The following is a 24,770-nucleotide window of genomic DNA, read 5'->3' as shown; positions in this document are numbered from 1 at the left end:
ACCCTGTTAGTACCAAGATCAGATCTGGTGCCAGAACGGCTGAGCTAGATTCAGATAGCTTTTAGGGACGCCGTGCGGCGGGGGCTGCCCCAGCTGTACGAGAATACTGGAGGACCCTGGTGCCTTCCCCACGCCCACCACATTCTCCTGTTGGTCACGGTCTAGCCTTGAGCATGTGCTGGTCAATGCCTGTGTTGCCATCCCTGCAGCCGTCACGGAATGCCAAGCTCAATGGCACTGAGCCACTGGAGGGGCCCCCTCCCCATCCTCCCACCTCCGCTCCCAGAACCCCCTGCCTCTTTGTGAGGAAACAAATCTCTCCCAACTCCAAAGCATCATAATTCCCCCAAAGAGCAATCTCGAGAATGTCAAGGGGAAATTATTGAATTATCCTGGTTGGCAGAAAAATCTAATTTATAGCCAAGCATTTCTCCTGAAGTTTTAATAGATTTTTTTTTCCTCCGATGGATTTTAATGCACAATTGTTTCCTGGGCTTGGAAATTTAGTTTGAAGCCACTAACGTCGGTTTTCGGTCCTTGATTTATTGCCAATTCCTTGCTTTTGAGCCTGATAGGAAACCCAACATCCTATTTTCCCTTAAACGTGAGAGGACTTCACTCTCTGGTCCGACATCTGATGGCCCTGGCACCTCATTAAGGGTGCGAGGGGGCTGGGTACCCGCCTGACCCCTCCCTACTCTGCCTGCTCAGCTGCCACCAGCAAGGCCCCTCCTGGAGAGTTTTGCTGGGGTCGAATCTCAAGGCTGTGTCTGTGAGAAGCGGCTGGCCCGAGGGGACCTTCGGGGGCAGTGGTGTGACTTGCCCTCCTCTCTGTCCACTCTCTGACTCCCAGGCCATCACAGTGCGTGGCACATGGTGAGGGTTCAGCAAACAGACATCAGATGAAGCAGAGCATGGCTGGGGCTTCTTGTGAGACCAACCACAGCTCAAGAGAAGGAGATTTGTGGTGACCTCTTTGCCCAGGCTGTGGTCTAATGGGTTGGGATCACCTGGGCACAGCGTAGGGGGCAGCTGGCTAGGGTGCTGCCTGCAGGTGTCTATTTATGGAGCAGCGTCAGCTGGGGGGGGGGGGGCACTGTGGCATCAGACAGATGCATCCCTGCCTGAAAGCTGAGACACTCACCATGTGCCCAAGCCACCTCCTGAGAGTGTCTGACCAGAGCCACCAAAACTTGCTAAGGTGCCAGTGCACTTTTAGAATGGATGATGGGCAGAGAAAGGAAATTTTTAGAAACAAAATAGACCTTTTTTTTTTTTTTCTGAGCCTTTTGGGATGATGGCACCCATTTTACAGATGCAAAAAAAAAGTCTCGGAGAGGGACAGAAACTCACGAAACTTTGGCAAATGGTCGAGGTGACACCAACAGCAGGTGTTCAAGCCTGACCTGCAGGCAGAGCAGAAGGCAGGGCCACAGCCCACGAAAGTGCCTTCCCAAGGGTCACAGGTGTTCTCAGAGCTTCACCCCACAGTGCCTCCACCCCATCCCATCCATCCCAGTGTGCAGAGCCTTGGAGTTCAGCTTCTGTCTTCCCACAGGCCCCTGGGCAGAGCCAGGTACGGAGCAAGGACAAAGGGGCTGCACACCTGCCTTCATCCCAGCCCTCCCTAATTTCCCGGGCTTCAGTCCTCAGGGAACTCAGGTCCCCTGTCACAGGGCAGTTCTGGGGAGAAAGAGACAGCGTCCAGGACTCTGGGAAGCTCTAAGTGGCTCCCTGGAGGAAGAGGGCTCACCTTGGCAGAGCCATTGCCTGGATCTGGGGAGGGGAGTGCCATGGGACAAGGTCAGGCTGGTGTGGCAAATGGGCAGGGCATGTCCACTCCTGTTCTGCACCCCGAATAAGGGCAGATGATGAAAGGGAGGGAAGGGGCAGTGAATACTTCACTGGCTCAGCTGTGGCTCACCTGCCCAGTGTACTGCCCTGGGTGATGGCTGCGGGGCGTATGAAGGCCACTGTGTAACATGGAGCCCAGAGAGCCATGGTGAACTCCTATGTCTGCAGAGGACGTAGCTGCCAACGAAGCCCTCAGTGGCCGGACCCCCTCAGTTTCCTAACCTGACTGCTACCAGCTTCCCTCCCGGCACACTCACTTGTCTCTGGCAGGCCTCGCCCCCACAACCCACTCAGCTACCCCCACCTCTGCACAGAAGCAGGCCCAAGTGCCCCCTGCAGTGAACCCAGACACTCTGTGAAGCCCCTACCCCACTCAGTCCTCAGGGGCAAATCCAGGAGCCCAGCCAAGAGGGAGTGCTGGGAGAGCTCCAGGGGCTGTGGGTGGGGGCATTTCTGCCAGCAGCAGGGGCAAAGCCAGGCCAGGGGCTGAGGGCTCCCGAGACCTGGCTCTTGTAAGGGATACATCCTCACCCCTGCTCATCCAGGGCCTGGCTCTCCAGGCCACCGAAGACAAACCCAGCCTGGGAGGGATGGAGCCTGGCCACCTTTGTGAATCCACTGTGCCACTCCAGATTTCATGATCTGCCAGAATGCCATGACCCGCTGTGGGGTCAGCTGCCCTGCTTCCCTGTGTCCCAGCCGGCTGGACTCCATGCCGCCAACTACCTGTCCACTGCTCTTCCCTGCACCTCCCTGCAGGCACGTGACTGGCTGAGGAATCGGCCAGGGAAAAGCTGAGGGAGGGGTGCCTGGGGCTTCAGTCTCACTGAAGTGAGTGCATCAGATCCTGAGGCCGGGACGCTTCCCTGAGCTGTGCCGGGGAGCAGGTTTCCAGGACGTGGGTACCAAGTGGCACTTTCGAGGAGGACAAGATGGGGGATGAGGGAGCTGTTGATGAGACCCCAAATTCAAGGCAAGTTGATCTCGGGTAGTTCTGGGGTTCCAACTGGCCAGTCCATGGACCCTCAGCCCCCACCTGCAGGTTGGTATGATGAGGCACAGAAGGGACAGCCCAGCCCTAGAAGCGCCCCCGCCATTCCCTGCGCCTCTGCCTCCCGCCAGCAGCCATTCTAATCGTCAGACCACCGGGCCCAAGCCCCAGGTGTGGGTTTCTGAAGTTTTGCCTTCTGCTAAGTAATTTTGTGGGGTTTGTGCCTGGCATCAAGATCAGAGGTTCTGCTCCCCACCTCCTCCCTCTGAAGGAGCCATGAGGAAGAAGCCACCTTGGGGGCCCCGGGGAAGGCTCTGATCTGAGAGGGCTGCAGAGGCAGGGTGCAGGGACGTGTGTGGACCTGAAGTACTTAGGGCAGGAGGCTGCTGCACCGGGTCCTACAGCCCACGCACCCTGGCACAGGCACCGGGGCCTGGCCGGCTTGATCTCGGTCATGCATGAGGCATGCCTGCCACCCAAGCCCTAGGCCCCCAGGCCATCCCTCGCTCCCTTGGCCTCTCAGCACTGGGCAGACGCAACACGGGCAGCGTGGAATGGCCTGAGCTCAGATTACAGCTGGAAGGACACAGTTGGATGCCAAGAACTCTCTGGCTGGGGAGGCTGTGAATGTGTAACTGGCAAACATGGGAGAGGCGAGTGGATCCCTCCACTCCCAGCAGCCAGATGCCAGTCTTCTCCTCTCGCCCTGTCTGCCGCAGCTGCTGGGTCTCACTGTCCACTCGGCCCCAGGTCCCTGAGCCCCACAGCCAATCTGGCAGCAAGCCTTGGTGCCTCTTCCTGTGAAACGCTTCTACAATCTTACATAGCCCTCCACCTCCTCCGCACCACCTAGGCCAGGCCATTGCCTCCTCTCTCCTGGATTCCTGCAGCGGCATCCACCCTGCCTGCTCCTACCCCTGCCCCCTGCCGTCCATTCTTCATCCAGCAGCCTCAGTGAGCATCTCAAGACGCAGGTCAGGTGGTACCTCCCCAGCTGCAACCCCTCTAGGCTGGCTGTGCTCTGTCCTGGGTGAGGGTCCTGCCCAATCTGGCTTCAGCCCCACCTCGTGCCCCCTTGGCCACTGCCCTCGGCCACTCTGCCCTCAGTCTGCGTGCACCTAGCTTCTCCACTGCGACTCTCCCATCCCCCTGGCCCCTTGACTGCCATCTTTCAAGATGAAGACGACTGTCCTGCTCTGCCAGCCCCTCCGTGGCTCTGTAAATCCCTGCTGAACCTGCGCCCCCACCCGCTAACACAGCGGTGGGGGCCCGCAAAATCCTCTGCTCTGACCTCACAGAGGCAACTATAGGTAGGGCCTCAAAGTGTGGCCTGAGTGCAAATGGTGTTGTAGATATCCAAATGGCCCTTGGCAGAAGAAAGGTTCCCACCCCTGCCTTAACACCTGTCACTTCTTGGTCTCCTAGTTCCCCATTTTTAAGTCTTCTTCCTAGGATGACAGTCACAATGGAGACACAAGAGACACATGAGATAACCATAGCCCGTCCTCAACGTTGTCATCGCAATCATCTCTGTCTCTTACTGAATGAAACCAGAAGAGCCGGCACTGTGGTGCAGTAGGTTAAGCCTCTGCCTGTGGCGCCGACATCCTGGATGGGCATCAGTTCATGTCCCAGCTGCTCCACTTCCGATCCAGTACCTTCTAAGCATTTTTGCATGCTTTCCATCATTTAGTGGTTTAGCATGATTTACGCTTCGTGACAACCGTATGGAATGGGATTTTCCTTGAACACCAAGGTGCGCCATGGCTGTCAGTGGGCTGAAGAGGGCAAGAACACCTTGTGCTGGGGGTAGGAGTGGGGCTGGGGCTCGAGGGATGAGGAGCGAAGGTAGGTGGGACCTGGGGGGCATTCAGGCCAGGATGAAGGATGAAGAAAAGTCGTGACAGTAGCAATCATATATTCAGCATTCCCTAAGCACCCTTCACTGTGCCTGCAGCTTTGCATTTCTAATCCTGTTGGATGCTCAGAATGTCCCTCAGAGGTGGAGAGCAATCAGCGGCCATAGCAGCTGCACCATGTACTTGTCTACCAGCAATCCACGAGGGTCCCAATTCTCCACATCCCTGCCAAACTCCTCTCTCTCTCCCTCTCTCCTATCATCACCATTCTAAGCTGTGTAAGATAGCTTCTCATGGTTTTGGTTGGTATTTTTTTTCTCTCTTTTTTTTAAAGATTTATTTATTTATTTGAGAGGTAGGATTACAGCCAAAGAGATGGAGAAACAGAGAGAAAGGTCTTCCATCCACTGGTTTACTCCCTAAATGGCTGCAACGGCCAGAGGTGGGCTGATCCAAAGCCAGGAGCCAGGAGCTTCTTCCACGTCTCCCACATGGGAGCAGAGGCTCCACACACTTGGGCCATCTTCTGCTTATTTCCCAGGCCATTAGCAGGGAACTGGATCCGAAATGGCACATCTGGGACATGAACTGGTGCCCATCTGGGATGTCGGCGCCACAGGCAGAGGCTTAACCTACTGCACCATAGTGCAGCCCTTCTGATTGCATTCTTTTCCCTCTTCTGTTCTTGTTTTATTCTTTTTCCAACCATTCGTTTCAAGTCTGTGCTTTCCCCATCCTGGCCCCCTTGCTGGAAATCATTTGACCCTGTCCCTATGAAGGTTATTTCTGAGCTCTGTCCAAGTCCACTGCGATGTCTGTCCCCACGCTAGCACCAGTTTTACTGTGGCTTTGCAGTAAATTTTGAAGTCAGGAGGTGTGAATCTCCAGTTGTGTTGCTTTTCAAGACTGTTTTGGCTATATGGGGTCCCTGGGGATGACATAGGAATTTTTGGAGGTATTTTTCCATTTCTAAAAAAAAACAAAATGGGGATTTTGATAGTGATTTTATCTCCATAGCATTGACTAATATTTTACAGAGGGCTGAGATAGTGAGGGAATTCCACGGGGACTGGGAGGCAGCACAGCCGTGACGATGAGCGAGAGCCTGAGCAGAAGCGGCAGGCACAGACTCGGTGCATCTAAGGGCGGGGGCAACGGCTACCCGGCTTTCTATTTTTCTTTTCCTTCTTTCTCTTTCTTTCCTTCCTTCCTTTCTTTAATACTCACTCACTCACTCTCTCTCTCACTCACTCACTCTATCTATCTATCTACCTACCTACCTATCTATTGCAGGGGTAGAGTTACAGAGAAGGGGAGAGACAGAGGGACAGGTCTTCCATCCACTGGTTCACTCCCAAACTGGCTGCAATGGCCGGAGCTGGGCCGATCCAAAGCCAGGAGCCAGGAGCCTCTTCCCGGTCTCCCACATGGGTGCAGGGGTCCAAGGACTTGGGTCATCTTCTACTGCTTTCCCAGGCCACAGCAGAGAGCTGGATCGGAACTAAAGCAGTTGGGACTTGAACCAGTGCCCACATGGGATGCCAGTGCCACCGGCAGAGGATTAACCCACTAAGCCACAGCAGTGGGCCCCTGCCCAGCTTTAAAAAGCCCAGAAGCCTTGGCTCTTCCTGGGCTCCTTCCACCTGAGCGAGGTCTCTGGGGAGGGGTTTACCCAGCAGTATACTGGACACTGCATTTTCAAGGCACTGAGAAGGCTCCTCCTTTCCCTCCTTCAAGTTCTCCAGCTCCTTGTTGGTTAGGGCATGAGCTCCCCTTGCTAGCTCTCAGGACACAGGCACCGTTTTTGATGTGGCTGAGCACTGTGTGTCACCCTGACCACTAGACAGGCCGGCCCCTACAGAAGGAACATGGTTCCTCAAGGCTGGGGGAAGAGGAGTGGGCAGTTCTCCGCCCGCAGAGAGGGGATGGCTGGGCAGAGCCACCTGGCGCTGATGACAGAGATGAGCCCCCCGTCCTGGTGCGTGTGAAGCAGACCAGACCTTCACAGCTGAGGTCTGTCTGCAGCAGCAGCAGCGGTGCACAGGTGGCCTTCCTGTGCAGGCTAGACTTCTGGGGGGCGGCTCATGATCCCTGAGCTCTGTCTCCGAAAGCTCCTCCACTCAGTGCACTGCACAGACAGCTGGACACACGAGCAGAACTCTGGGCCTCCCCAGGGGCACAGTTCCCAGTTCTGAGCCGTGACACTCATCCATGCTCCTTGCCTGGCAACGGGGCACACAGATGGGCCTTTCTTGGGGTTACTATTGTGGCGCAGCAGGCTAAACCAACACTTGCGATGCTGGGACACCATACTGAAGTGCCAGCTTGAGTCCCAGCTACTCCATTTCTGATCTAGCGCTGTGCTAAAGCTCTTGGGAAGGCAGCCAGGTCCCCTGCCACCCACGTGGAAGACCTGGATGGAGTTACTGGCTCCTGGCTGTGGGCTGGCCCAGCCCTGGCATTTTTGGCCATTTGGGGGTGAACCAGCGGATGGATATCTCTCCTTCTCTTTCTCTCTCTCTGTCATTCTGCCTTTCAAATAAGTACCCCCGCCCCTTTTAAGGGCCTTTCTTGCCCTAACTTTAGGAGACAGGGCTGGACGTCTGGACACAGGCCCTGCCCAGGAAGCAGTTGTCCATCTCCACCTCTGACAATGGTGTGGGGTTTCTGGCAGAGCCAGAGTTTCTGTCCTGAGATTCACAGCTCTGTGACATATCAGAAAATAAGGCCGTCGAGGCAAATGGGAGCCTCCATCTCAAACGCTCCCGAGCTGCCTCCAACCCTGAGAAATACACAAGTCCTGCAGACAGCAGCAAAGCTGCCTGTTGTTTCAGAGATGGAGCAGAGGAGGCCAAGCAAGCTTCAGCAACACTCTGACCCAATTGGGCCTCCTCTGCACCCATCCACACATCCGCGCATTCAATCATTCATTCAGTGCCTACTCCTGGGAGAGGCCCCCTTGCCAGGGGCTGGGGACCCAGCAATGAGTCAGGCAGGACCTTCCTCCATGTTGGGGAAGACAGATGGTAACAAACAAACCAAAAAGCCTAATGAACAGGAGGGAGTAATGGTACACAATTCACGGGGCTATTTAACTGTGGAACCTGGGGCCAGTGCCGTGGTGTAGCGGGTAAAGCTGCTGCCTGTGGCATAGGCATCTCATGTGGGCACTGGTTGGAGTCCCTGCTGCTCCATTTCCAATGCAATTCCCTGTTAACATGCTTGGGAAAGCAGCGGAAGATGGGCCATGTGCTTGGGCCCCTGCAGCTACATAGGAAACCAGGAAGAAGCTCCTGCCTCCCAATTTCAGATTAGCTCAGTTCCCACCATTGCGGCTACTTGGGGAGTGAACTAACAGATGAAAGCTCTCTCTGTCTCACTTGTGTGTGTGTGTGTGTGTGTGTGTGTGTGTAATTCTGCCCTTCAAATAAATCAATAAGTCTTTTTTTTTTTTTTTTTTTGACAGGCAGAGTGGACAGCGAGAGAGAGAGAGAGAGAGACAGAGAGAAAGGTCTTCCTTTTCCGTTGGTTCACCCTCCAATGGCCGCCGCGGCCGGCACATCGCGCTGATCCGAAGCCAGGAGCCAGGTGCTTTTCCTGGTCTCCCATGGGGTGCAGGGCCCAAGGACTTGGGCCATCCTCCCCTGCACTCCCTGGCCACAGCAGAGAGCCGGCCTGGAAGAGGGGCAACCGGGACAGAATCCGACACCCCGACCGGGACTAGAACGTGGTGTGCCGGCGCCGCAAGGCGGAGGATTAGCCTGTTGAGCCACGGCGCCGGCCAATCAATAAGTCTTATTTATAAAAAAAAAAGATTAACTGTGGAATCGGACGTGGACCAGGAAGTTGGTGAAGTCTTCCTTGAAAAAGCAAAGACGTGAAGGATGAGAAGGAGCCAAGGAGGCAAAGAAGAAAGAGAAGAGGAAGCAGCAGGTGCAGATGGTGAGGGCTCAGGGAGGGAGGGACCAAAGAGGCAAAGGCCAAGTCCAAGGTCACCAACAAAACCAAGACTTTGGCATTCTTGCGTCTGTTCTACCATATCCCACAGCCCAAAGCTCTGGAGTTTCACAGGCCCCTGCTGGGCCACCCGCTGCTCTCCCAGGTACCCAGGAGAACTTGGAAACCACAGCCTAACTCTGTTGGAGCCTCTTCAGGCCCCTGTGGCTGGGGGTAGTCCCTGGCTTGTGAGGAGACTCGGGATCAAAGGGAGCTACGTAGAAAAGCTTCGTTGCCAGTGAGGGCAAGTGTTCCAGCACAGAGAGTAGGTGAGGGCAGAGCAGGGTGCGAAGCGGTGGGGGCAGAAGGGAGCTGGGCACGCACACACCAGCTCTGTTCTGAGTGTTGCCGATCGACTGGGGACATTGGGTTTATCATCAGGTGAGCACTGGGATGGCTGCCAGTCATCTGTGCACCTGGGTATCTGCTCCAGAATTAGGGTGTCTGGCAGCCTCCCAAGCATGGTCCCAAAATCAAGATCTGGGAGACAGTGCTGTGTAGTGGGTAAAGCTGCCACCAGCAGTGCCGGCACCCCATATGGGCACCGGTTCAAGTCCCAGATGCTCCACTTCCGATCCAGCTCTCTGCTATGGCCTGAGAAAGCTGTAGAAGATGGCCCAAGTGCTTGGGCCCCCGCACCCATGTGGGAGACATGGAGGCTCCTAGCTCTTGGCTTCAGATTGGCCCAGCTCCGCCCTTTGCAGCCATTTGGGGAATGAATGAGTGCATGGAAGACCTCTCTCTCTCTCTCTCTCTCTCTCTCTCTCTGCCTCTGCCTTTCTGTAACTCTGCCAAAAAATCAAAATCGGGCACCCAGTCGGAGTTCACCAATGTCAGCAGCCTGATGGCCAGGCCGGGGCTTGTCACTTGGCACTGGCCTTCAATCCTCACATATGGAAGCTGGGGTCCCCACACCCCAAGTTCATCCATTTAACAGTGGTTTGTTAAGAACAGTTGTAGGTCTGGGATCTACAACCTCAACAAGCAAGCCAGGATCCTCTTCCCCATCGCACCCCCATCCCCAGCCCATGCTCCCATGCTGGTCTCTGTTCTCCACTGTGTCTGCACTGGGCCAGGCCACCATCACTCCTCACCCAAAAGCGTTCTCTTGCTCTGAACTTAGTTCCAGCCCACAGTCTGTGTGGTATTAGAGTCTTCTGTCTAAAACATCACCCCCTGTGTAAGACCCTTCATTGACCCCCGCTGCCCTTGGCCCTGGCTGTGAAGGGTCTGTACCCCCAGCTAGCTACCCCCTCCCATGCAAGGCTTGGCTGCGTTGGGTCTCTTGCCACTGTGCTGCTTCTCACCCCCTAGTCTTTGCTTGGGGTACTCTCACTGCAAGGAACGCTCAGCTCATCTTTACCTGGCCACCCCTGACATGCCTCAGCTGGGGCTAAGGGGTCCCTCTGCAGGGTCCCCTGGTTCCTCCTCTGTTGATTTGAATCGAGGGGTAGGGGAGAGATGTGGCCTCTCAGGTTACCTGGAGACCCCCTAGAAACGTGAGCTGGGGCTCCGTTGAAGGAAAGGCACACTGGTTCTTCACCAGATCCTCTCTTAAGGACAGGGCCCCTGGGGTGGACTTCTCTCGGGCTACGCGCACTGCAGGGATAATCACTGCTTTGCGACCAGGGCACACGCACGCCCCTGGTGTAGGGCAGTAGAGGAGTTCCAAGTTGAGCAAACAGAACACAGGGGCTTCCAGGGAGCAGGCAAAAGCCCAGGCTGGAGAAGGAGGGGCCCAGGCGCAAGCTCCGCCTCTGCCCTTGTGACTAGGGACCACACCACCAAGGCTGCCAGACTTAGGCTCAGCTCAGCCTGGGCTTGTAGCAGCAAGTTGGGCTAGGCCAAGGGCAATCTCTGGAGACCTGGTTGCCTTTTGAACTCAAGTTGCTGGCTCTTGGGTGAATAGAATGACTATTCCCACACAAACTAGGAATGCCTCCCTGGGGCTCTGTTCTTTGAACCAACTTGTGAAAGAAATCAAGGGATCCCACAAGCTGACCTTGAGGATTTGCTTTCAAAGCAGCACAGCTCTCGACCCTCAGAGCTCTTCCACCAACCCTACTGCTGCCACCAGCACCTCACAGAGCTCTCGAAGGTCCCCCAGGCCCTGCACGCTGGGCGAGATGGCCTTCTGTGTGCACAGGCAGCTGCGAGCTCACCGGAGGGCCTTCCTGGGAAAGGAGAACTGGGCTGACGCTCGCTCACGTTGCTGTGCGCTTCTGTAATGTGGGAATGCTTTTACAAGCGTGGCTCACTCCTGTAATTACAGATGCAAATCTAGTAAAAAGCTCCATCCCTCAGGCCATGGGTTCAGAGGGCAGGGGATGACAAGGAAGCTTGGCGGGCAGGAATGCAGGGAAGCTGGGCTGGACAAGGTGGGCCAGGTGTCCATGGCAGTGAGGAGGGGGCGCTTAGCAAAGGACAAGGTGGGAGGGCCTTGTGAGTAGAGGACAAGGACAAGCACGTGGGAGGACTGGTGCGGGGAGAGAGAATACAGCACTAGGGGCCCTGAAGGCCGACAGAGAAGGTTGTAATGACGAAAGGGCTCTTTCTTTCCTTGTAACATTCTAAAATTGTTATTCACGTAGTTGAATGGAGAGAGAGAGAGAGAGAGAAAGAGAGAGAGAGAAGGGGAGGGAGGGAGAAAGGGAGGGGGAGAGGGAGAGTGAGGGAGAGGGAGGGAGGGATGGAGGGAGGGAGGGAGGGGCCGTCTTCTGATTTACTCCCCAAATGCTTGTGACAGCTGGGGCTGTGCAGGGTGCCACGCTGGGAAGGACCTGGGGACTCAGTCTAGGACTTCCACATGAGTAAAGAAACCCAATCACTTGAGCCACCACTGCGACTCCCAGGGCCCACCCAGCAAGAAGCTGGAGTCAGAGGAGCCGGAGCCAGACACTGACCCCATGCATTCTGATGGGGGATGTGAGTGTCTTAAGTGGCATCTTAACCAGCAGACCAAATGCCTGACCTGTGTAATGAGAGGGTTTCTGAACCACAGGGCTGAGACCCGAGCTAGGCCTTGCGACTGGAGCTGCCAGAGGTGAGAGGGGGCCAGGACTGCCAGTGAGAAGAGCAAGAACCAGGAGAAGGGGTCCTGGGTGGAGCTGAGCTGTCCAGGCCTAGAGACCAAGGGCAGGGCCCCCTCCATCTGCACCTCAAGCTCGCCACAGCCTGTCTGGGTCCCAGCAGCTCTGTGCCTGAAGCTCCTGTTCCATCTGGAGCTCAAGACACGGAGCCGTCCCAGTATGGCTGTAGGTCTGTCCCACCTGCCACCCTTGCCCCAAAGAAGAGGTGGTGGCGGCTGCACCTCTCAGGGCCCATGGTTCCTTCTGCTTGCATAAGACAACTCCAGAGCAGGTGTTTGTTTTGTGCTCAGCTGGCAGTTAATTTGCATCTCACATTTTCCTGAGTCCTGGAGGAAGAGTGGCTAGGGTGAACCAGGTCACTCTTCTACTCTAGCGCCGGCCACAAGAGGCAGAGTGGAGGTTTGTGATGCTGGCGGTTCTCACGGGTCCTGAGAAGACCCAGAGACCTCAGGGGCCTGGATGTGATAGCAGGGGCGGGAGAGCCAGGGTGCCCCACCCAGTGAGCTTCCCTCCCTGCCTGCTGCCCCATCACAGGCCACTGGAGATGGCCAGACATCACGTTCCCTCCCCCCAGGCAACTTGGGGAACCACACACACAGGAAACGGATGCCGCACAGTGCTTTCATTGGACTGTAATTTGTTCCCTCTGAAATTCCCACTGGGGTCGAAGCTCTTGGTGAGGAATTTGGAAGGAAGAAACTTAACCATGATGTTACAGGTGGGCACTTCAGGAGGTGACTAGAGGGGGTGGATGGGGTACCCGGGGTGGGACCCCCAAGACTGAACACTGGCGACTTCATAAGAAGAGGGAGAGACCAGGAGACGCACACGCACTCCCTGCCCCTTGCTGTGTGATGCTCTCATCACCCTGGGACTCTTCCAGCAAGAAGGTGCAGCCCCTTGACCTTGAACCAGAACTGCCAAAATAAGCCCTTCCCCTCATAACCGACCCACACTGTGCCATTGTGCTATCAGCAGCAGAAAATAGACTAAGACTGGAAAAGGTTCTCCGAGACTACAGAGATCTCACCTCCTCCCCAGTCACGAACCCAAGACCCAGAGATGAAAGGAAACCCAACCACCCCTGCAGAGAAGGGGCATCTTCTCTGCTCCTCTGGCCGCTCAGTGGGAAGAGAATCCAGGCCTTACCCCATCCCCAGGAGCCCAGCAACTTCAGAGCACAGAGAACACAGCAGGGAGGGAGATTCCCTTAGCTCCACCCCAGGCAGGGGGACCGCTCAGTACTCTGGGGCCTGCTCTTGCCCCTGCCAGGGAAGCCCTTCCTTCTGGCTGAGAACTGTTCCCTCCCCACCTCCTCTGGGAAGCTGCACGCTGCCCTCCACGTTATTTCTGGACCTTGCCCTTAACCCCTCACTGCAGACTGCATCCTCTACTGTTTTGCTTTATTTGCCTGTCAGGAGCGACGTCAGAGGAGCCTTCCTCTGCTCTCCGTCCCCAGGGAGTAGCTAGCGCAGCAGGTGCTCAACATGTGTTGGTGCAGCAGAGCCACGAAGCGCAGTCCCAGGTTGTCTGGGTCGATTCCAGGCCCTTCTGGCTGCTTTCTCTCTCCTCCCTGCCCTCTACCTGCCCAAGCTTGGACCCTGGCCTCAGCTGTGCCTGGAGGTGTTGCTCTTACAAGAGCCTCAAGCTAGGATTCTGTAGGTGTCCTGCAAGGTCTTGCTGGTGAACCTGGGACGCAGGCTGAGGTAGATGGGAGAAGCCTGGGAGCGCCCGTGACCCCTCTCTGTGGTACAGCAGCAAGGCACTGAGGACTGACACCCCACGAGCAGTGAGCAGCATGGGCTACAGCCGGAGTGAGAGCGTGCCCACTGCCAGGTAGCCTGACAAGTCCATCCGCAGGTGACCAGGTGGGGATCCAGGACCCAAGATCACATCCAGCTTGGCCCAGCACCCCAGCCGTGGGCAGGGAGTGTTGATCCAGGAAGTGCCCCTGAGTCCCCAGTCCACTCTTGATTCGAGGCAAGGGTCCACTGTCCAGCAGGCTTTGGATGAGAGAAGCAAGCCAGGCCCCACCCAGAAAGCCTGAGCAGTACCTGCCCTCTTGAGTGCCCCAGCCCCAGGCTCCTCACTGCAGACTTTGCACCCCCAGGGTCACAGTGCTCCCTGTCACCAGTCACTCGGCCCAGCCAGAACCTCGCCTTCCTTCTGCCAGGGCTGCTTGTCTTCCTGTGGCTTTTCAAGCCTTGGACATCTCTGGCTGACTGATGGCTCCCGTTCTGCCTGCCAGGCTCTGCTGCTGACCCCACCCTCCATACCCGCCCTGGCTTGAGTCAGCACTCAGCTGGCTGCTTGAGCCCTGGCTCTGGTCTCTAAGAGGTCTCCAGCCAAAGCTGCAGCTCAGCTCAAAGCACTTCTGCATTTGGTCTCTTCGGTTCATTGATCAGGAATCATATGATCTTTTAAAAACACAGCTGGTTGAGCTGCCCATCTGTGCATCTACACTTGGATCAGTAAATCAGGCGGGCTGGAATTTATTGAAACCTGCAGGTCTGAGAATAGAATGAGGCTGCCCTCACTGTGCCTCCCCGGGATGGTTCTCCTTTCTCTGAATCATCTTCATTTTCAGGGCCACCCTCAGCTAGGCTTCCCACAGTGCCTCTGTTTCTATGTGCATGTCTCCTTCGCGCCTCTAAGGACTGTTTTCTCTGCACACTGAGATTCACTAATTACAGGGTGAAACACTAATCGCACTCTTCCCCCTTCTCTGTCACACACACACACACACATACACACACACACACATATACACTTACTCCCCAGACAAGGTGAGATGGGTCCCAAGTCTTTAGCCAGGCCAGTAACCCAAGGCAGTGAAGTTCTGTCCACTTCTTCCCCTGCCCATCGTGGGAGCACCACTGCTGGGGCAGGGACTTCAACGGCTCCCCAGTGTGTGGTCTAGCAGAGTACTTGGACACCCAGAACAAACACTGGGTTTCTCAGTCTCCTTTGCAGCTAGCCTAACTTCATCGCTGGAGTTAGAGCAGCCATTTTGGAACACAAGGATGGAGTCACACTTAGGGGCTTGCACATGTGGTAAGAGCTTCCGAAATGGCCCCCAATGACTCCGAGTGTCTGGTATTTGTGTCCTTGTTTAGTTTTCGCCTACACCGGGTAGGGCCGAGCTCAGGGCGCATGACGTCTGAGCTGATGTCATCATCGTCTTACTCTCTCTCGGATCCCTTGTCTAGCCTCACAGAAGCTGGAGGATGTGTTGTCAGCCACGCAGGCCACCCTGCAGAGGAAGTGAAGTGCAGAGGAAGCCAAGCTTCCTGCCCACAGCCAGAGCCACCTTGCCAGAGATGCTGCAGTCCCCACAGCTCCATCTACCATGGCTACTGCAACCTTGCGAGAGCGCTCAGGCCAGAACCAAACAGCTAAGTCACTCTGAACCCTGACACACAAAGTGGGAGATGACATGGGTGCTGGTGGTTGTGACACCCACATCCCTAACTGTGGTGCCTGGGTTCAAGCCCCGGCTCTGCTCCTTATCCCAGCTTCCTGCTAGTGCACACGCTCGGTGACACCAGGTGATGGCTCAAGTAGTTGGGTCCCTGCCACCCACGTAAGAGACCTGGATGGATCTCCTGGCTCCTGACTTGGGCCTGGCCCAGCCCTGGCTGTTGTGGGCATTTGGGGAATGGACCAGTGGGTAGAAGATCTCTGCCTCTGTAACTTTCAAATAAATAAATAATTTTTTTTAAATAGGAAAGTTTGAGATGCTTATTGTGATAAGCCCCTGAGTTGAAGCAGTTTGTTACTCAGTAACAGCAAAGGCCAACAAAACAGAGGGACTCTCGACCTCTTGAAGGTATGCGGGCCAAGGCAACCCCACATGCCGACCTAATCCGTTATTTTTATTTTTTGAAAAAGCGAAGAAAGCCTCTCCTGTTTCAACATCTATTACTTGGAGTTTTCTGTCGCTCAGTCACAAACTCTTGGAAGAACCGTTCACTGGAAGTGCCTGGTAGAGGCTGTCACTCATCCCTGCTGCCAGTGGCAGGTTGAAACCTAAACCTTCGTAACACACTGAGTGGTTTGTGTCAAAACGTCTGGAAGAGGAGGCTTATCGTGAGAACCTTGGGCCACGGAGCAGGAGGCCCTGACCTCACCTGCGCCTGCAGGGCCTCACTATCCCTGGGGGACCCTACCTGGCACAGGGCTCCCTGGGGTACCCATCACGTCCAGGCTGACTTGTGAATGAAGTGCTCTGGGGCACCCTGGGCTGCTTCCCCAGCTGCTGTGGATGTGGCTGGTTTTGGATGGCAGTGGACACCTCCAAGAGCACAGGTGACCCTTCTACGACCCCGCCTGCCAGTGTGTAGCAAACCCTCAGCAGAGACCAGGGGCCCGGCTCAGGTACCTTCAGCCATGGCAGCTGTCCCGCCAGCCTAGCCCTCCTTCTCTGTGTCCTGCCTGCAGGACAGTCAACCCCTGGGCAGCCTCCTCTTCACCCCCTGCTTTGTCATGACTCCAGCACCCATGTGGACTCACAACCAGTGCCATTCCTAACCTTCAGCAGCACAATTCCTTAAGGTGAATTTTTTGGCCAGCACTTGACTCTCTGCCACATGCTCCCCTCAAGACACCCGCCCTGGCACTGCAGGAATAGAGAAAACCCCGGGGCAGCCCATGCACTTTCCCCTGTCCCCTCCTCTCCCACTACACGCCCATGTCCAGGCCAGCCTCCCAGCCATCCTGTGTCTCCACCTGCCTGCAGATACTGCCAGCTGGACAGCCCGGCTCATCCATACCCGCTGCGGCTCAGACTGGATCTGGTATCACCCAGTCCACCCCCTTTCTCATTCTGAAAGAGAACTTGGGGGTCATCGTTGTCACATTTTCCGGGTTCAATTCTGCCAAAATATTCCTTCAACTGGTTCCCTGCACTGCATTCCTCAGCTCTGCAAGCCTGTGGCTGCCTCCCAGCAGGTCTCTAAGCCCCAGGCTGCTCCACAGGGACAGACGGCGGCTGCTCTAAGTGCAGAGCCACCCAAGGCCCTGGCTTTTTTAACCCCCGCAACCCACAGGTAAAGAACAGAGTTCCCTCTGAGGCTCCAGCACCCCATGTGACGCCCCACTGCCTGCTCCTGCCACACTCAGAAGCCCCAGGCCTTCCTCTGGAGACGCACACGGGGTCATGGGTGGGGCTCCTCCTCAGTGTTGCTGGGACACTAAGGAGTTTGCTTCTCTGGGTGCTTCCTACACCCCTTGCTGAAGTCTTCACCTACACTACAAGGGCAGGCGCCAACCAGCTTCATCTCACTACTCCAGTGCCTGCCATGGAGCCCCTCACACAGTAGGTGCTCAATAAGTGCTCACTGAATGAATGAGCATGCTAAGAAAGCAATATTTATGGGGTTAGTGTTGTGACACAGTGGGTTAAGCCACTGCCTACAATGCTAGCATCCCATATGGATGCTAGCTCATGTCCCGGCTGTTCCACTTCCGATCCTGCTCCCTGCTAATGGCCTGGGAAAGCAGCAGAAGACGGCCCAAGTCCTTGGGCCCCTGCACCCATGTGACAGACCTGGATGAAGCTCCTGGCTCCTAGCTTTGGCGTGGCCCAGCACTAGCCATTACAGCCATTTGGGGAATGAACCAACGGATGGAAGATCTCTTTCTCTGTAACTCTGCTTTTCAAATAAATAAAATAAATCTTTTTTTTTTTTTTTTTTTTTAAAAGGCTGCCTTAGAAGGACTAGCAGCCTTGATGTAGATGTGCTGCCCTATGCTGAATGAACATTTCCTCCTCAGGAGAGCCACTCCACATAAGTGTATGTAGATAGATGAATAGATCTGTGAAATCTGATCCCTGCCTAGGAGCCTGCCATGAATTAATCATGACTGGCCATTTGCACAGAATCCCTCCTCACAGAGCACTTCTGCAGAGACCTGGAGTTCCCACCTCACGAGTCGCTTGCTTGCCTCGCACTCACAGCTGTGGCTCTCACCGGACCCCACAGGCCCCCCCCCAACCCCCGCTATGCTTAATACAGGAAAACCTGCCTAAGGAAGTGAGGTGATGTCCGAGGGCACAGAGCAAGTCCTCGCCCTCCAGGGTGGGTGTGAAGCCCTGTGATGCCAGCGAGCACCCCGGGCTCTGGGGGAAGCCGCCCTGAGACTGCGGGAGTTTGAGACACACCCCCAGCCCCCAAGGTCCTTAGATCACCGGATGTCTCTGGTGTCAGCTCTTCTCCTAGGCAGGCAACAACCGGGACAGACAGCCACCCAGCTGACTCGAGCATAAAGGGGACTCTCAATGCAAATGCAGGAACATCCCAGGAACTGGAAACTCACTGGACAAGCATTCTGCCTTTTTTGCTGCTCTGCACTCTTGTCTGCGTTTCTGATCTGTTTCCCTTTTCACAAAACCCTTGACGGTGTTTTGCAAGGCCCATCACAACCACCAGCGCTGAGTCGGCCTGACTCACAGCACCAATGCCTGCTACCCTGGCAGCAGAAGGTTCCGGAGCCTGGGGAGCAGGCGCTGGGCTCAGTCTAGGGGTGGCATTCATTCCCCCAGGTTATGCCTTTGGCCCTGGCCATCACATAACATGAATTGGTTATAATATTTTACTGCTTCCTTCATGAATTAATGATTTAAATTAAGTCTTTGACACATGTTAATTTTATATCCTAAGAGAGTCATGGCTACGTCCTCTTTTAAAATGTATGATCATGTGCTCAGTTTAGAAACATTACTGATATATTACAAAATAATTTAGAAAAAGACACAAGCCATTGTTAGTGGTTACCTGTAGGGGAAAGAAAAGGAGGAAGCATTCATTCTTTCATGTCTTTTTGCATAATTTTAATTTTTAATCTATGCTAAAAGAATTTCAGGCAAATGCTTATGGGTCACTTTTTTTTTAAATTTATTTGAAAGGTAGAGTTATAGAGAGGCAGAAGAAGAGAGAGAAAGAGAGATCTTCTATCCACTGGTTCACTCCCCAAATGGCTGAAACAACCAGGAGCCAGGAACTTCCAGGTCTCCCATGTGGGTGAAGGTGCCCAAACACTTGGGCCATCTCCTGCTGGTTTTCCCAGGCCATAGCACAGAGCTGGATTGAAAGTAGAGAAGCCAGGTTTCAAACAAGCACCATATGGGATGCCAGCACTGCAGGCAATGGCTTTACCTGCCATGCCACAGCACTGCTCCCATGGGTCACTTTTTAAAAATACCTTTCTATACTGAAAAATAGCACTAACTTCTTTTTATTTTTTCAAGAGATTTATTTATTTATTTGAAAGTCAGGGTTCCAGAGAGAGATCTTCCATCTGTTGGGTCACTCCCCAAATGGCCTCAATGGCCAGGGGTAGGCCACGCCAAAGTCAGGAGCTCCATCTGGGTCTGCCACGTGGGTGGCAGAGGCCCAAACAGTTAGAGGAGCGGTGGGGACATATATGGTGCCCATATGGGACGCCAGCATCACAGGTGACAGCTTTACCCATTATGTCACAATATATATAGTACTAACTTTATAATTATCTGTTAGGCTCAACTAATAGTAAAACTTTTTTAACTTTTCTAATGGTATGTTCATTTTACAACTGAAAAAGTTCCCTGCCACCTCCCAGAAGCCCATGGGGAGGCATTAAGTCTAGTAATTAAGATGCCCATGTCCCGTATCAGAGCACCTTGGGTTCAATGTCTGGCTTCGGTCAAGCTTCCAGCTAATGCAGACCCTGGGAGACAGTGATGATGGCTCAAGCAGTTTGGCTCCTGCCACCCCCTTGGGAGACCTGGATTGACTTCCTGGCTCCTGGCTGTGGGGACTGAATTAACAGATGAGAGCTCTTGATGTTTCTGTCTCTTTCTTTCTCTGCCTCTCAAATAAACAAATACAACTTTTTAAATAATAAATAAAAAGCCTAGTGATGTCATCATTCAATTGTGTGAATTGTAAAGGAAAAAACAAACCAAAAGGCAACACTATACCTTGACATATTGCTGCAAAGCAGCCAGGGATAGCCAGGGGGTGGGGAAGAGCTCCAGTTCACACTGCACCCATGTGACAGGGTCCCAGGTGCCCGCTGCACCCTTCATGCATCAGGAGCTGCCCAAGAGGCTGGACTTCTTCACCGTCCAGTAGCTGGCCCTGGCAGCCCTGCTCAGAGAACCCTTAATGGCAAGTGGAAGTCGGAGTGGAGCATCAGCTCCACCTGCCCCTCCTCCCCAGCAACTTGAGAGGCAGCCCATCCTGGGCGGCCCGCAGCTGAGAGGAGAGCGCCTGCCAAGCCGTGTCTTGCACAATGCACTTCCGAGAGGTACACGGCATTTTTGTCAACTGAATCGTGTCTTCCTCCTAACTTACATGATGGTTCAGATATGCCTTTTCTTCCGCGCTCCTGGCTGAATCATCTGCTGGTCGTGGCTCCCAACACTTCACATTCTTCTGTCTCCATCCACCAAGCCATAAACCGGTCTTTCCTTAAGCACAGGAGGGTGGAAGCTTCCTTCTAGGAATGCCTTGGCGGAGCAGGCTTGCCATCTTAGCTTTGGGGGGGGGGGGTGAGGTAGGAAGGGGGCCAGAATCAAGGGCACTGGGGCTACCTCTCCATCCCAGGCACCCCTACCCCTGCCCTCAGTGTGTTCCATCTCCTGCACAAGGGTGCTTCCTGAATTCACTCCCAGGCAAGAAGGACTGAAGAGGAGCAGGGGCAGGTGCACGGCGCCTCCCTCGATCACCACGCATACTCAAGCTGGCCTGGCTGCTTGCTCCTCTCCCGCAGTGAGCACACAGTCTCGGCGGCAGCCAGCGCCAAAAGGGCTTCCCAAGAAGCAAGAACTCACCAGCTGCTGTGGGGAAGCCGGGCCTCACCCTCAGTGCCAATGTGGCTCACTGCTCAGGGATGTTTGAGCCCAGCCCAAGCCATCTGACAGCGTCCCTCTCTCCCGTAAGTCATTCCATGATGCCCCATTGCCTCTGGGGTCAGGTCCAAGTGTTGTGGCCTGGTCTTCAAGCCCCTTCCTTCTCAGTCTGGCCCCAGCCCATCTCAGCACCCTGTCCCTACACTACATCTCCCCAACACTGCTCCCCATCTCCTGGCCTGACAGCTCATCCCCCCATACCATGCTGCAGTCTTACCTAATGACAAGCCTACAGGCTGTTTTCCAAGCCCTCATAGCTGCCCCAAATGCCTCACTCATGTCAGTGCCAGCCTCTCTCATGAACAGGAAGAATCAGGATTGCATCACAGCCGATGCAGATACAGGCCGATGCCAGCGTACGTCCCACCGTGGGGCCTCACCCCGGTGCTCACGCCACCCCTGGGCCTGCACCTGGGTGAACACCACATGAACTGCTTTCCAGAATGCCTCACTCTGCCTGAGCAGCTGCAGGTCCCGCCCACCCCAAACGGCTCACTGCCTGGAGCCGAGGCACTTGTATTAGGACACATCACAGCATCTCGCTGCCAAAGTGACAACTACAATTACGTTTTGGCCGACAGCTGGAGCTGAGAGAATGTACAAACAGCCAAGCTTCCAGAGCGCCCGTGAATCAGCAGGCCTGGCTGCGTGTCCAGCTGGTGGACCAGGGGTGTCCTTCCTGCCCATCACCCAGGTCCTCCCCTGGCAGGCGGCCTGTGGCTTCCTGCCTTCACCCAGCACCTGGGACCCTCCCCCTCCCCAGGACTCACAGGGGTTAAAGAGTCAGGGAGGTGAAGCCCAGGCAAGGTCAGTACCACCAGGCAGGGACTTGGTTTCAAGGCACAGGCAGGCACAGGCCAGGCCACAGGCCAAGCTGCCCAGGAGTGAAGTCCATTACGCTGGGCAGCCTGAGACAGGGTGTGGTCTTGGTGGGCAGAGATCTCTGCTGAGGTGCCTGGGCCTGTGTGCAGAGCGGTGGGGGCAGGATGGAACAGAATGTGAACCCAGACAGTCTGGCTCCAGAACCTGGCTGGATTATGCCTCTGTATCCCGGTTTGGCTCCCTTAGTCTGGCACTGGCTGCAGGACACCAAGGGACCTCCAGGTCATTCCTCTCACAGGGTGAGTTGTGTTGGGGCCTCCAAGTAGACTTTGGTCTGGAAGCCAAAATACTACTACAGAAAACAAACAACAGCTACAGGTGACAGGTGCTGGGCTGCAGACTGGGCAGAAACCGGAAAGCCTCAAGGATTTCCTGGTTGAATAGTTTTGCACGTGCATTAGAACAAGCATCACCGGGAAGCTGCGCTGTGGCCAGCGTTGCCCCTGGAGACCGTGGGCAGGAGCAGGAGCCATCCTTCCTCTCTGACCTGCAGGCCCTCTTGCCCTGGTTCCCGCGCAGCCTCTGGGAGTGGAGACTGAGATCCTCAGAGCCCTCCCAGGAGCCACTGCCCTTCACAGCTCCCGGGCGGGGCAGAACCTGCCTGTCCTCCCAGTGTGCCCAAGCACAAGCCGGCCAGGGCGCAGCAGGTGGACAGCACAGCTCCCCAGCTGCCAAGGGGGCGGGGAGGGCTGGTAGGGCCGGGCGCAGGAGCGTTTGTGTTTCAAGTGGCTGCTGCCCGTGAATCACCAATTTCGTTCTGTGCTCTCAGCTCTGCGAAGCCATCATTTCCAGCCAGCCTCACATGGAGCTGGCGGCCAGAGCCTCTTAGTGGGGCTATAAATAGCAGATCATCAACTCACCTCTTGTGAGCTCATCCCAGGCTCCGCGGTTCTCTGTGCGTCTTCCAGCTGCCTGCACGTCACTGTCACTCACATTTCCCAGGTGAAGCCCGGCTGAGAGACCCAGGGCACGCTCTGGGGGCGCTGCAGGGTTTCGGTTCCCAGAGCTGTTCAGGGTGACAGGGAGGGCAACGGCAGACTTTTGAAGAGCTTGACATTTAAGACGTCATAATTATAATCTCGGTCTCTGTGCTCCTCTCCAATTAAATGCGGCAGCAAGGGACTGTCATTTCTCCACCCCATCCTGGAAATCAAAGGCAAAGGACTCACCCGACGCACAAGCAGAGAAAGCCCACGGAATGGGGAGCACCGAGGGAGAGGGTGCAGGCCTTCCTGCAGCCTCGTCTGCTCACGCTCAGGGAACACGGTGTGGTTCACAGGTTCCAGACACCAGCTCACATCCCTGGAGACTGCTCTCAGCACTCCTGCAGGGTGCTCCCCAGCTTGCAGGCTCTGCGCCCCATGTCTTGTCCATCCCTCCCAACAGCCGTCTCCAGTTCACTGCTGGTATCAGCTGCTCTCTGCAGGTGAGGAGGCTGCTACCCACAGGTGACTCACCCACACAGACTTTCCACCCCACCCAGTCTCTGAGCCACCATCCCTCCTGCCTGCTGGAGAGGTCCCTGTGCACGTCCTTGTATGTCCCTCTGTGCCATGTGTGACCTAAGAGACTTGGGTTGCAGCCTCAGCTTCCCAGCTCTGTGACTGTGAAAGGAGCTAGGTGCCCACAGGTTCATCACTCCCCAGTCCTAGGCTCTGTGGCTCCTGAATGCTACTTGTCATTATCTGCTGCCAAACCTGGATTTCTGGGGCAATATTGTGGCCCATCGGGTTAAGCCACTGGCATCCCATATGGGCACCCGTTCGTATCCCAGAGGATCTACTTCCAATCACCTTCCTCCTAATGCACCTGGGAAAGCAGTGCAAGATGGCTCAAACTTGGGCCCCTGCACCCAGGTAGGAGACCTAAATGAAGCTCCTGGCTCCTGGCTACCATCTGGCCCAATCCCCGCCATAGCACCCATTTGGAGAGTGAACTAGCAGATGGAAGATTCTCTCTCTCTCTCCCAGATAAATAAATATTTTAAAAATCTGATTTTCTTCAAGGTTCTCTGGGCCAACACCATGGTCTTCCTCATGGTTACACTTCCCTAGACCCCAGAGAAGCAGAAGTCAGGCAAGCTTGCTCTAAGCAGTCTCCTCCTGTGCCTGCCCAGAGTCGCAGCCCCTGTTTGGGGTCTAGTCCCCTGGAGAGGCCTGCCATGACGGCTTCCCAGCTCAGCGCCATACCTGCTGATCACTGTGAGAACACAGATTCCTAGGCTGCTCCCCAGGTCCCCTGAAACAAAGTCTCCCAGGGTAGAGGCCAGGGCCTGGCTTTTTCAGAAGCTCCCCTAGGCGTCTGTCTAGCCGGTGTTGAGCCCCTTGTCTAACAGGCCCCCTGGACTCTGGCCTCTGCCTCTCTGGCCCCTCCCACCCAAGGCTGTCAGCTTGATTTCCTCGCAGTGATATTTATCTCGTGTCTCTCTCTGTGCTCAACATCCTGGTGAGGCTCCCACTGCAGGAGAAGTCCCAGACCCGCAGTGTGGTGTTCGAGGCCCCGTTCACCTGCCCACGCACTCTCCAGCCCATGCTTGGGTGTCCCCTCCCCAGCCATATTCATTGAGAGCCCCCTTAACTGACCCAACCCAGCTTTCCCCACGGTACATCTGGACTTCAGGTTGGCTCTGGGCACAGCACAGCCCTTGAAATGGTGGTCGCCCCCCGAGACTGTGAGCCCTTCAGCAAGAAGGATAAAGAGGTACCCCAAAACATCCCTGGTAACACGAGACCCAGAGCACAGCACACACGGAGGGTCCTGTGAGGTCTGTGGGTGAGGGCGATCAGCCAGCAGACACAGTCCAGCCAGGCAGGTATGAATACACAGGAGTGGAGTGGGGCCTGTGATGGGTTCAGAGAGCGTTTTGCTCTTTTCTGTGCTTTTGTCAAGCAGAGAAGCCAGCAGATCTGGGGGCCCCAGGGACAAGGGCTGGGCTCCCAAGTGCCTTCCTTGCTTCTCTATCCCCACTAGCAGGCAGGGAAGCAGAGAGCCAGCTGGGGCTTGTGCCATTGTTCAGGAGGTCAGGAGTGTTTTACCAACACGCCTAAATCACGCGTGCACTTGGACTTAGCTCCACTTCCTGTCAAAAAAAAAAGGGGGGGGGGGTTACTTCAAAATAAAATCCAAAGTGACAGTGTGGACATAAAGCTGACATTCCAGAACAGACCTGGAAATTGTCACCTGAAATTACCTCAGAGTGAAAAGTG

At 55.3% G+C, this 24,770-nt stretch overlaps 1 protein-coding gene across 2 annotated transcripts in view; it reads right to left on the bottom strand.

Annotated features, from left to right (window-relative positions):
- JADE2 (jade family PHD finger 2) overlaps positions 1–24,770 on the bottom strand; it is a 131,974-nt gene that overhangs the window by 88,291 nt on the left and 18,913 nt on the right. Inside the window, exon 3 of one of the 2 annotated variants that reach the window (XM_051844221.2) lies at positions 22,425–22,570. In XM_051844221.2, coding sequence (XP_051700181.1) covers positions 22,425–22,439 — 15 coding nt within the window. In that variant the 5' untranslated portion in view covers positions 22,440–22,570. Of the gene's footprint in view, positions 1–22,424; positions 22,599–24,770 lie in introns of those variants that run through there. The other variant, XM_070076103.1, reaches the window with a different exon arrangement.

This window comes from Oryctolagus cuniculus, chromosome 6 (genome assembly GCF_964237555.1).
Source record: "Oryctolagus cuniculus chromosome 6, mOryCun1.1, whole genome shotgun sequence".
Taxonomy (NCBI): Eukaryota; Metazoa; Chordata; class Mammalia; order Lagomorpha; family Leporidae; genus Oryctolagus; species Oryctolagus cuniculus.
The sequence above is the reverse complement of the archived record's forward strand: the minus strand, read 5'-3'. Positions and strand labels throughout refer to the sequence as shown.